At 48.2% G+C, this 12025-nt stretch overlaps 1 protein-coding gene across 1 annotated transcript in view; it reads left to right on the top strand.

Moving 5' to 3' along the window:
* The window catches only part of si:ch211-212o1.2 (uncharacterized protein LOC492735 homolog), a 48335-nt gene that overhangs the window by 19420 nt on the left and 16890 nt on the right, over positions 1–12025 (top strand). The window contains exons 2-3 of the mRNA XM_031748940.2: positions 7786–7905; positions 8049–8140. Of these exons, the coding sequence (XP_031604800.2) occupies positions 7786–7905; positions 8049–8140 (212 nt within the window). The remainder of the gene's footprint in view (positions 1–7785; positions 7906–8048; positions 8141–12025) is intronic.

The raw sequence follows: 12025 nt of genomic DNA, 5'->3' as shown, positions 1-12025 counted from the left end.
GAACGATAGTATCATCAGGAATATTCCTCCTGATTTAGATCCTACTACGTTTACATTTTATTCGTACATTTTGAGACGTATGTGTGAGATCTAACTTCTGGCTTGCAGACAAAGCTAGCGCACACTACTCATTCACATAAATGATGTGAGTACAAATTCAGACGCACACACACACACACACACACACACACTCTGCACAAACACACACAGTGCATCTGTGGCTTTAGGCAAGCCTTCTAGGCAGGATTTTGCTATTGACCTTGACCAACGCGCGAGAGGAGCTGGGAATGCTGTGCGTTTTCAGAGAAGAGCTATGTGTGTGTGTGTGTCTGCGTGTGTGTGTGTGCGTAATTATTCTTATGAGGGCTACAGATGAATATGGTGGTAGAGGAAAACCCAGGAGATGAGGGGATGGCACACACACAGACACACACACGTACGCACACACACACGTACGCACTCACAGACACACACACTTGATGGGATCTGTCCATCCTTTTTTTCTGTCTCCATGAGGGAGCGAGGCTGGAGCAGGGCCTACTTACACTGACTCTCATGTGGGTTAAATATGTGTGTGTTATTGTGCCTCATATATGCATCTGTTTGTCTGTGTGTGTGTGTGTGTGTGTGTGTGTGTGTGTGTGCGCAGCATTGTGTCGGTATGCCATTACTGAATCTCATTTGCTACATTCCTCTTTGTTGCTGTTGAATCTACAGGGTAATAGATTTATTAAGTTTGTCTGGCAATATTGTGTGTGTGTGTGTGTGTGTGTGTGTGTGAGAGACATAGATATTGTGTTTGTGTGTTTCTTCATCTGTGGATGTGTACTTTGCATTGATGTTGGTTTTGTGTGTATGTGTGTACCACAGAGTGTGTGTGGGTGAATGTGTGCGTTTGCTTGGTCCCTGTGTTGTGCGCTGTTACTGTGTGTGCACGCGTGTGTGTGTCCCAGGTTCTGCCGTCCGCTGAGATCAGATGAAAGGAAGGAGGCTGTGACGGATCCACTCCGTCTGAACGAGGGAATTCAACCTCCCCTTCTCTCTCTCTCTCTCTCTCTCTCTCTCCCCTTCTTTGTGACTCTACCTCGCTCACCCAGCCATGTTTCCATGTTACTGTCACTCTCCCTCAGTCTCTCTCTCGCTGTCTCCCCCCTTCATTCTCTTTCTCTCTGAGCATGTGACCCACTTTTACCACCCACATCTCTCTCCCCCTCTCCCCAAGTCCCATTAGGAGACGGTCTTCTGAGAACCAACCAGGGGAGGGAGAGAGAGAGAGAGAGAGAGAAAAGAGCAGCAGAGCTGTGTGTGTGTGTGTCGCTCGCCCGCGTGTCGCTCGTCCATACAGTATGTCATCACCCCCTGTGATTGGGTGCCTAATGTGTTGGCAGCCTCCACATCAGAGCGAATAAGTGTTTGTAAATGGGCTCTGTCTCAGAGCGAGGCGGCGGACGAAGGCGTGGTCGAGGTACGGTGGCAGCTCCGACTCGGTCTCTGAGCCGCTGTCAGACTAACGTGGGGAAAGTGCGAGTTCCTTTTTGTCAGAGGCCCTGTAGGTGGTTATTCAGCGCGAGTGCGGCTGCCTCGCTCGTTGTTTGTGTTTTTTGTGTTCCTGCCTTTGGTTGGGTCCCTCGCTGTGCGTGCTCACTTGATTGGTCATAACTGTATCAGAAAGAGCTTTTTTTCTTCTCACTTTAACATGGGAATGTGTCACTGGCAGTGGAAACATAATGACATGTTATAAATGAATACAAATGCACAGCACAGGGTCCTGGCCTCTGGCTGTTTCACACACCGACAGTGTGTATTCAGTAAACTTCTCTAAACGTGAGATCCATGTTTTGAATCTGAATATTTTCTGTTGTCACGTCTTTCAACGAGAATGTTCCAACTCGAGTGGTCAGCCACATTAGATTCGTTTTTAAACGAAGCCTAATTAACATTTCCAGCCTGTAGCAAAAACACACACAAGCAGCATAATGTTTGAGATGTTCATTAAATATACCTGAGTCGGTTAATGAACACCTGTAGCCCTCTCCGTGCGCTGCCCCGCTGGTTTCTGTGCACTTGTACAGGGATGTAATTAAGCTCCCTTTTTATACACACTTAAGAAACAATGGCTGACTTAAAGCAGAGTCCTGCCTGTCTGCTTGCCATTGTACTTTTCTATTAAAGCACAGTGACGAGAGAGGAAGAGCTTTTTTTAATAAACGGTAGAAGCAGCGTCCTTCCTCTTCAGTGCAGTGTCACACATCTTCTTTCACAGCAACAATCACAGCTCTGCTTTCCAGCCTCGGGTTTATCATTCAGGCCTGTAGATAAGTTTAAAAGTTACACATTTGTAATTTCTGCACTAATGTGCATCTTTTCTGTATTTTAAGTGTATGCACACAGTTAAAAACAAGAATTCCTAAACCTTTGATGAAGTGTACTGCCACACCAACATTGTCCTACATTTATCTCGCTCTCGCTTCCCTGTCCTCCATCATTTGCCCGTGCAGGTCATGAGGGGATAGGGTCTCATTTGGTTTTCTGATAATGGATATGATCTGATAACTCCCATCGAGCCAAAAGCCAGCAAAATTGTCAGTCTTCTGTGGCCTAATTACCCGCTGCGATGGCCAGCAGCTTTCTAAGACAGCGAGACTCTTCTTAGGAACCACCGTACACCCTGTGTGACCATTGGACGAATGCATAAAAGCAAATTAGTGGCTCGGTGTCAAACAAGGCCCTGATTGGCTCTCTTTTATGCCTGTGCACATAAACTATCTGGGCTCCTGTTTGTCATCGGCCTGATCACAAGGAAACACGGCAACCTCACATCCAAACATCGTATTTGAAGTTTTCACACATAGAAAAAAGAAAAACGTGAACATGTGGAACACCTGGATCTGTTCTTGCTCCAGTTTGTTGTGGGAGAGGGAGGAGCTTAGCCAGCTTAGCGTGCCGAACACTTGACCCTGCTATTCTTCTTGTTCTTTCTTAAAGATTGTAGGAGTCTTTTTCACGTTGCCTCGTACTGTAGCTGTTACTGTATAAACGGGTATAAATGAGTCACGTTCCACACCCTTTACATACTCACTGTGTATTTACCTGACAAACAGCTCAGGTAAAGGCATCTTTCCTATGTGTTAGGACATTAGTATTCACAATGCGTTGCCTTCCTGCCTGCTGCCCGCCACTCATTCCCCAGACAACGAATCAGCCGGCGTTGATTAATTTCAGCCTATTACCACCCCTCGTTCCCCTCCCCCAGCTCCGCCCAGGTTAAATCCCCGTGCACACCCACGTGCACGCTCGCAGGCAGGGGGTGCTGCTGGGTGAGCGATGGCAGAGAGGTTGCCAGGGAGCCAGTTGTTGTCACAATGATATTAATGAGTGTGCCGCTCTGGCTCTGTGTGTGTGTGTGTGTGTGTGTGTGTGTGTGTGTTGACATGCCTTTAATTTGGGTGTTGTTGTGCCCAGTAAAGGCAGGTCAAGTATGTGTGTTCTTATCGAGAGAGAGGTTTGTGTTTGCTGAGGGTGTGTGAGTGCTCAAACACGCTAACATATGTCCATACATGCTCGTAAAGCCTGTTTGTGTGTGTGTGTGTCTGTAGCTGTGTGCGATATCCAGCAATGCCATGGCCTGAGGGACGAGGGCTTATATGTGTGTGTGTGTGTGTGCGCACTCTGCGGAGGCCTGTCCTAGTTTCCTTCCCCTCACCAGGGAGCTGGAGGATCCAAGGACTGACGCACATCACCTGACAGCCGCCCCACTGCTCCACGGCCCTGCACTGTGGGTGTGTGTGTGTGAAGGAGATCGAGTGTCTGAATGTGTGTATGTGTCAGATGATTGTGTGTGTGTGTGTGTGTGTGTGTGATAGAAAGAGATGTGAAAATGTATTAGGAAATCCATCAGTTTGAGCATCATTGTACGTCTGTTAGCGTGTGTCTGTGTCTGTGTGCATGCAGACAGTGAGAGAGATGGAGAGAGTGAATTTTGGTGTAGCGATCCCTTGAGGGGTGTGTGTGTGTGTGTGTGTGTGTGTGTGTGTGTGTGTGTGTGTGTGCGTGTGCCTTTGGGGCAGAGTTTAGAAAATGGTGTCAGATGAAGCTTGGAGACAACAGAGCTAAATGTGGTCCACTTAACCTTCGTATGGACTGTGTGTATATGATGTAAACACACTGGACCCGTGTCACATGTTCGCAGTATTGTAGTCTGCTTTGTACCATAAATGTGACAGAGTCCACGGGCCTGGTGCTCACATGTGATGCCTCTTAGCAGAGGTGCTTTTCTCAAGAAGAATTTGCAGCATTTCCACAGACACAGACGAACATTTGGAGATTTGCAAAGTTGGAGCTTAAAAACATTTTCTACTCTCTTCGTCACTTATTCTCTTCTTATATTTCAGTGGTTTCAATGGTTCTGTGAAAGTTCATATTATGTTTAATACTGGGTATTAAACCTCCTGCAGATGAACGGACTCCACTCCTCCGTCTCAGACTGCATCTGCTGGTTGATCTTTATTTTGCTTTAATGACCTGCTGCAACCTGGAGGTCTCAGATATCTCGCCAAAAAATCGTGTTGCATAACATAAATGTGAAGAAATCAGGCCTTTACCTATTGTCCTGTTATCGTCCTGTTATCCTGTGAATGAATTTCATGTATCTGCACCTGTTCTTGTGATCATCATCATCATCATCATCATCATCATTTATTTATATAGCACTTTAAAAACACACCTGGTAGACCAAAGTGCTGTACAATACTAATATGCACATAGTAATAAAAATAAAAAATAAAATAAAATAAAATAAAAATAAAAACAAAATCAGTTACCCAGTTAGCCTGTTCTGTGATGAGCAGAACAGGCTCACCTGGTACACCTTAGATTTTTAGCACCACCCTGGGTCAGGCCACCTTTAGAAATGCTCTGATGACTCTGCAGTGATTGGATGTGTTAGTGATGGGCAGGGCACTAGTGTGTGAATGCTGTCTGAGAGGAATCATCTGAGTGTGAGTAAGACCAAAAAGATGGCGATCAACTCCAGAAGGAAGAGGATGGCGACACGACCTGTGTCTGTCCTCAGACAGGAAGGTGATGTCGTGTCTGGGCCCAGCGCTTGGATGTGCCCAACGAGAACTGAGAGACCAAAAGGGAACAAACAAGCTCTGATTTTTGAGGAAGCTGAGATCCTTTAGTGAGTTCTGCAAAATGTTGACAGGTTTTCTGTCACTGAGTTGTGGAAACTACGATGTACTCTGCTGTGATGTGCTGGGGAAGCAGTGTTGGAGCTGGTGACACCAGCCGATACTTGGCATGAGCCATCATGGTTATGAAGAATTAATTAAATATATGTTCATATTATCCACTACTAAAAAAATAATAATAAAGGAACACTTTGAAAACACATCAGATATCAGAGGGTCAAGGTCCTGCTGATCTCTGTGCTGATATGGACGGTGTTAGAAACGGGAGCACGCCGCGTCACTTACAGGAAAACGATCAACCTTCTGCACAAAGGAACCCCCAAATCATCGTAAAGTAACGCAGCATAATGTTGCACCTCAACATGTTCCTCAGTAGTTCGTTTGTCCCCGTGTGCTTCTGTGTGTGCCGATGTTGGGCCATGCTCCTAATGAGACCATGGATCTGACACCGAAGCATCATTCCCAGAGCGGATCTACTGGAATTGGGTCAGGCGAACGCGGGGGCCAGTCGGCGTTATCAGGAACTGACCTCATAGTCTCGCCACATGAGGCCGGCGTTGTTGTGCCCTCGGAGGAACCAGCAGCCACTGCACCAACGTGATGTTTGACAGTAGTTTAGAGATTTCATCCTGATACTTAACAGTAATCAGGATGCTGTTGTTCCTCAGTGAGTATGCTCAGTGCCTCCCCTGCACCGTCACTGACCACATGCTGAACATTGTTACGGGCATCCTCCACGCCTTATCAAGACCCATGTTTGCCACATGTGCTGGTGGCGGACCTGCCTGTTCTGGTATTACAGCAGTCAGGCTCCATGGTGCTGCACAGTGAACACAGAGCTCACTAGAGGATTTCGGGCTCACAAAGTCTTCTTTCTGATTGGTTGGTCAGAGACATTCACACCTGCTAGAAGTCCTTCTGTCAGGCTCTGGCAGCTCCTCCTGCTGTTCCTCCTTGGACAGAGGAGCGGATGCCCGCTCTACTGATGGGTAAAGGATGTTCTACAGCCCTGTCCAGATCTTCTACAGTAACTGCCTTTCTCCTGGAATTTCCTCCATGCTCTTGAGACTGTGCTGGGAGATACAGCAAACCTTCTGCCAGTGGCATGTATGACTGAGCCATCTTGGAGCAGTTGGACAACATTTGCAGCCTTTGGACGGTCCAGGTATCATGATACCAGCAGTGACCCTGACCCCTGTAAGAACAGTCAGAGAAGATGATGAGGGGTAAAAGTGACATCACTGTAAAACCTCTTTGGAGGTTCCCCACCAACATCCTAGAAGTTTAACTGATTTGATGCTGAACTCTGGTTAAAATGTATTCCTTTGATTTTTGTTTTTCAGCAGTACATTAAATATAATCTGTACAGACTTCCTGTTAAAGATGATTGTTTGAATCAAGCCGAGGGGAGTATGTGATTATCAGTGCACCGAACGACTCGTTCACAGCTGAAACAAAGTGACAGAAACGTTTTTCAAAACAATTTTCAACAACCAGCAAAGTCAAAGTCATTTAGAAGTTGAACTTCTACCATCTGCTTCTTTACAACTTTGATGGTGTCTATTTTTAGAAGGTGAAGGGTCACATTTGACGATTCGTGAAATATCCATAATCACATATTCTAAATCTCGGGTGACCGCTCAGTCCATATGAGAGGCTGATAGCATATTCATACTCAGGTCTACAGGCCTGTGTGCTTTATTAGAAAAAACTGTCATGAATATCTTATAGGCTCCTAATGCTGTGTGATACGTTAGGATCTGAACACATTAAAGTTTTAAAGGCACATTAGATTGGCAATGACAGAAGGATTAGGAGAACGGCGTGGGGGGCGGGGCTGTAAAAGAAGAAGAAAGTGAGTTAAAAACAGAACAGTGGTGGTTTATATTTGTGGGTTTATTTAGTGAATGATGTCACGTTTCCTGCTTGAGCTGGCAGGTCAAACGAGCAAGGACCACGAAGAAGGAAGCAAGGTGGCATTCAGAAGTTTGTGGGAGACGCTTCTCGCTCACATTACGTGCTCAATGCTGCGTGCTCAATGCTGCGTGCTCAATGCTGCGTGCTCAATGCTGCGTGCTCAATGCTGCGTGCTCAATGCTGCGTGCTCAATGCTGCGTGCTCAATGCTGCGTGTGCCTTTGCAATAATATATTATCTCTGATCTTTAGTGCTGTGTGGCTGGAGGCTTTCTCCCTTCTAATATTGCTGAATTGCAATAGAGTACTTTTAGTTAGTCCCTGTTCTTCCTCTTTAGTTGATACTGCTGACCTATGAGTTTGTCCCCGCAGAGGTCTACCTCCCACCTGAAACGGCCTTTGTGTGTGTGCTGCTCGGTGCTGCGTCCGTGTCAGTGTTTCACATATGAGAGGTCGTGACCCCGCAACCTGGAGTACACTTGTCTTCATCTGATTACATATTAACAGCCTGGACGCACAGGCGCGGTCATTGTGGGCAACGGGTCCTTTGACCCTCGGTAAAAAGCGACGTGTTCTCCCAGCGGACCCCCCCCCCCACTTGATTAATACAGACACCCACTGTCTGTCTGTATTTCCCTGTCAGCCCAGCAGTGTCAGGTGTTTCTGTGTCGTCCCCAGGTAAACGGCTCCAGGAGTGGGTGTGTGTGATTCTGTGCCTCTTTCTTTTCATCATCAACTTCTCCTTCCTCCTCCTGCACTTCTCCACTGTTCACATCTACAAGATCGTCCTCGGCATCGGTAAGCTGACACTCACACGCAGTCACTAAACTGTGATGGCTTTGATTTTGTATGTAAATGCTAATAATCATTTTTCATGAGTTCATGTACGAATCTAATCAAGTTTTTGTAATTCTCTGTCCACGCCTGCATTTATGTAACAGTGCTCGGAATAGTGACGGCAGATTTTGCATCGGGGATTGTGCACTGGGGAGCAGATACCTGGGGATCGGTGGACATCCCTGTTATTGGGAAGGTACGCACGCGCACACACAGAACACACACACACACACACACACACACACACAGGCAGGCGGGCTGTATCAAACGACTTCTAATAATTTCACATCAAATCAATCCAAAGTTCATTTTTCTGCCAACCAAACTCTAAATCAGGTGTGCAGCAGTCTCACTAGTGTCGGTTCTGCTTTGCCTCAGTCAGGCAGGCGGGTCGCTGACCAGCTGGTAACCACTGGTCACCAGGAAAAAGTGTGTAATCACTGACTAGTTGTGGCTGGCAGTCGCTGTGAAATCAATTGGTAAAGCTCCATTTCTGCAGGCTTACAGACTGGTCAGAGAGACTGGTTGCACTGGAAAGCTCCTGGTCATTGATTTGGTTTGTCTGCAGACATTTACAACCAACTCCCCAAACATCTGAGACCCTCTTAAACCCCTCGTAGTTGAACACAAGAGTCTGCTCGCAGCCAAAGCAATCACTGCAACGGTTTTGATACAGCAGCTGCTTTGTCACCAACTTTGGCTTCTTAAGTTTCCTCAGTCAAGGTAAGTTTGGCAAATGGAACCCGGCCATCAATCACATGGTTCTTTCGATTGCTTCTGAGTGTTTATGCAAACATTTTCCCTCATTCTTTTTTCCCTCAACATAGAAGAACAAAGTCAAACTGTTCATCTTACAGCCAACTGTTTACTTTTTTCCAAGCTTGATTGTTAAAGCTCGTCCTCTCTTATTTCGAGCTCCACACTTTAAACAGAGATGGAAGATTAATGTCTGCTATTCAAAAGAAATACAAGTCATATTTCCCAAACTCCAAAATATTCTAGTAGCAGCAGCAGTAGTAGTAGTAGTACTAGTAGTGACATATATTTTTGTATCTTTAGTGACCTTTCAGAACACAAAGGTCAAATGGCCCAGTGTCACGTTATTTGGGCCTACTGTCAAAAGTACCTGTATCAGTACCCACCTGTGCACACTTTTGGAAACAAATTTTGACATTTTTAATATTTATTTTTTCATTAATCGAGAAGTACCACACCATCTGTTACAGTGCTTATTAGTGGAGAGTCCAGCTAGCTCTGTCCTTCACCTGTTTCCCCACTGGCTGACTCACTGCTGTGAGTCCACAGTGTGGTTCAGTTGTTTCTCATCGTGCTTCTTGTACAGTCGTGGTAACTGCGGCTGGTAACTGCAGCGGGGTAACTGAAGCGGGGTAACTGCAGCTGGTAACTGCAGCAGGGTAACTGCAGCAGGGTAACTGCAGCTGGTAACTGCTGCTGGTAACTGCAGCAGGGTAACTGCAGCTGGTAACTGCAGCAGGGTAACTGCAGCTGGTAACTGCAGCTGGTAACTGCTGCTGGTAACTGCAGCAGGGTAACTGCAGCTGGTAACTGCTGCTGGTAACTGCTGCTGGTAACTGCAGCTGGTAACTGCTGCTGGTAACTGCTGCTGGTAACTGCAGCTGGTAACTGCTGCTGGTAACTGCTGCTGGTAACTGCAGCTGGTAACTGCGGCGGGGTAACTGCGGCTGGTAACTGTGGCGGGGTAACTGCGGCTGGTAACTGCGGCGGGGTAACTGCGGCTGGTAACTGCAGCGGGGTAACTGCAGCTGGTAACTGCGGCGGGGTAACTGCGGCTGGTAACTGTGGCGGGGTAACTGCGGCTGGTAACTGCGGCTGGTAACTGCGGCGGGGTAACTGTGGCTGGTAACTGCGGCAGGGTAACTGCAGCGGGGTAACTACGGCGGGTAACTACGGCTGGTAACTGCAGCGGGGTAACTGCGGCTGGTAACTGCGGCGGGGTAACTGCGGCTGGTAACTGCAGCTGGTAACTGCGGCTGCTAACTGCAGCTGGTAACTGCAGCGGGGTAACTGCAGCGGGGTAACTGCGGCTGGTAACTGCAGCGGGGTAACTACGGCTGGTAACTGCAGCTGGTAACTGCGGCGGGGTAACTGCGGCTGGTAACTGCGGCTGGTAACGGCGGCGGGGTAACTGCGGCTGGTAACGGCGGCAGGGTAACTGCGGCTGGTAACGGCGGCTGGTAACGGCGGCGGGGTAACTGCGGCTGGTAACTGCGGCAGGGTAACTGCAGCGGGGTAACTACGGCGGGTAACTGCAGCTGGTAACTGCGGCGGGGTAACTACGGCTGGTAACTGCAGCGGGGTAACTGCAGCTGGTAACTGCAGCTGGTAACTGCGGCGGGGTAACTGCGGCTGGTAACTGCGGCGGGGTAACTGCGGCTGGTAACTGCGGCGGGGTAACTGCAGCGGGGTAACTGCGGCGGGGTAACTGCGGCTGGTAACTGCGGCGGGGTAACTGCAGCGGGGTAACTACGGCGGGTAACTGCAGCTGGTAACTGCGGCGGGGTAACTGCAGCGGGGTAACTGCGGCTGGTAACTGCAGCGGGGTAACTGCAGCTGGTAACTGCAGCTGGTAACTGCGGCTGGTAACTGCAGCGGGGTAACTGCGGCGGGGTAACTGCGGCTGGTAACTGCGGCGGGTAACTGCGGCTGGTAACTGCGGCGGGTAACTGCAGCGGGTAACTGCGGCGGGTAACTGCGGCTGGTAACTGCAGCGGGGTAACTACGGCGGGTAACTGCAGCTGGTAACTGCGGCGGGGTAACTGCGGCTGGTAACTGCGGCGGGGTAACTGCAGCGGGGTAACTGCGGCTGGTAACTGCAGCGGGGTAACTGCAGCTGGTAACTGCGGCTGGTAACTGCAGCGGGGTAACTGCAGCGGGGTAACTGCGGCTGGTAACTGCAGCGGGGTAACTACTGCTGGTAACTGCAGCGGGCAACTGCGGCTGGTAACTGCGGCGGGGTAACTGCGGCTGGTAACTGCGGCGGGGTAACTGCGGCGGGTAACTGTGGCTGGTAACTGCGGCGGGATAACTGCAGTGCTATTCCTGCACTTTAAATGCACTCTGAGCTGGAAGGCCAGTGCAGCGGGGTACCTGCAGCTGATAACTGCAGCAGGTGGAGAATGGGTTCATGTCCTGCTGACTGAACAGCAGTTGGAGAGTCTGTGGGATGAGAGCGGCACTGACGAGGCAGCTGACGTCATTTTCATTTATTTTATTTGTTTGTCAGAAAGTGCCTGGTATTTGAAATGAGTGCAGAAGAGCACCTTTATAAATGATAGTTGTCAGAGTGATACTTTAGAATTGTCATTTGTACTTAGAAACGTATAATCATTTATGCTTAGAGGTATATAATCGTTTGTAGATTGATAGAATGTCTGATCCTTAGTAATCTCCAAAGACTCTCTGTACCATAAAGAGGGGGGTGCGTTCACTCCTTTTCCAGAGTAGTCTGGCATACCACACACATCTTAAGGTCATGAGAGAGGTACCTTCTCTTTCTGATATATAGTATGGGAGGACACCTACTCTCTATCTGTTTGGCTATAAGAGCCTTTTGTTTAGGTGATCTGCTGGACTCCTTGGCGCCAGCAGGTCCGGTGGGAGGCTTCACAGGGTCACCCTTTGACACACATACACATACCTACACGTACACACAGACTGGTACTATTTGTTCACATATATGCCTGTTTGAGATGTCACATGTTAATGAGACTATGCATATTCATGTAACCACAATAAAGAGCAGTGCTACAGAGGGGCTGACCGAGAGTGACTGGGGTTCAAGCGGCAGGAACAGCGCTTGGTCTGGTCATCTCCCTCGTGCACGAGATCACACAAAGAGCTCTGGTGCCTTGCGTCTTGCTTTTGCTAGTTGGAGTGGATTTTCTCGGTTGTTCCAGCAATAGGTTTGTGCCTAGACAAACCTATCAAAGGTATTTTAAAAAGCCTTTTTTAAAAACACGTCCATCCTCAGATCCATTATTTTTGCATCGTTCTTGCTTTGGTACAGTTTTCCTGAATAATCCCAGCGAGCCGGATGGGA

This window comes from Oreochromis aureus, linkage group 7 (assembly GCF_013358895.1).
Source record: "Oreochromis aureus strain Israel breed Guangdong linkage group 7, ZZ_aureus, whole genome shotgun sequence".
In the NCBI taxonomy this organism is placed as follows: Eukaryota; Metazoa; Chordata; class Actinopteri; order Cichliformes; family Cichlidae; genus Oreochromis; species Oreochromis aureus.
This window is presented reverse-complemented; position numbering and strand designations above follow the sequence as displayed.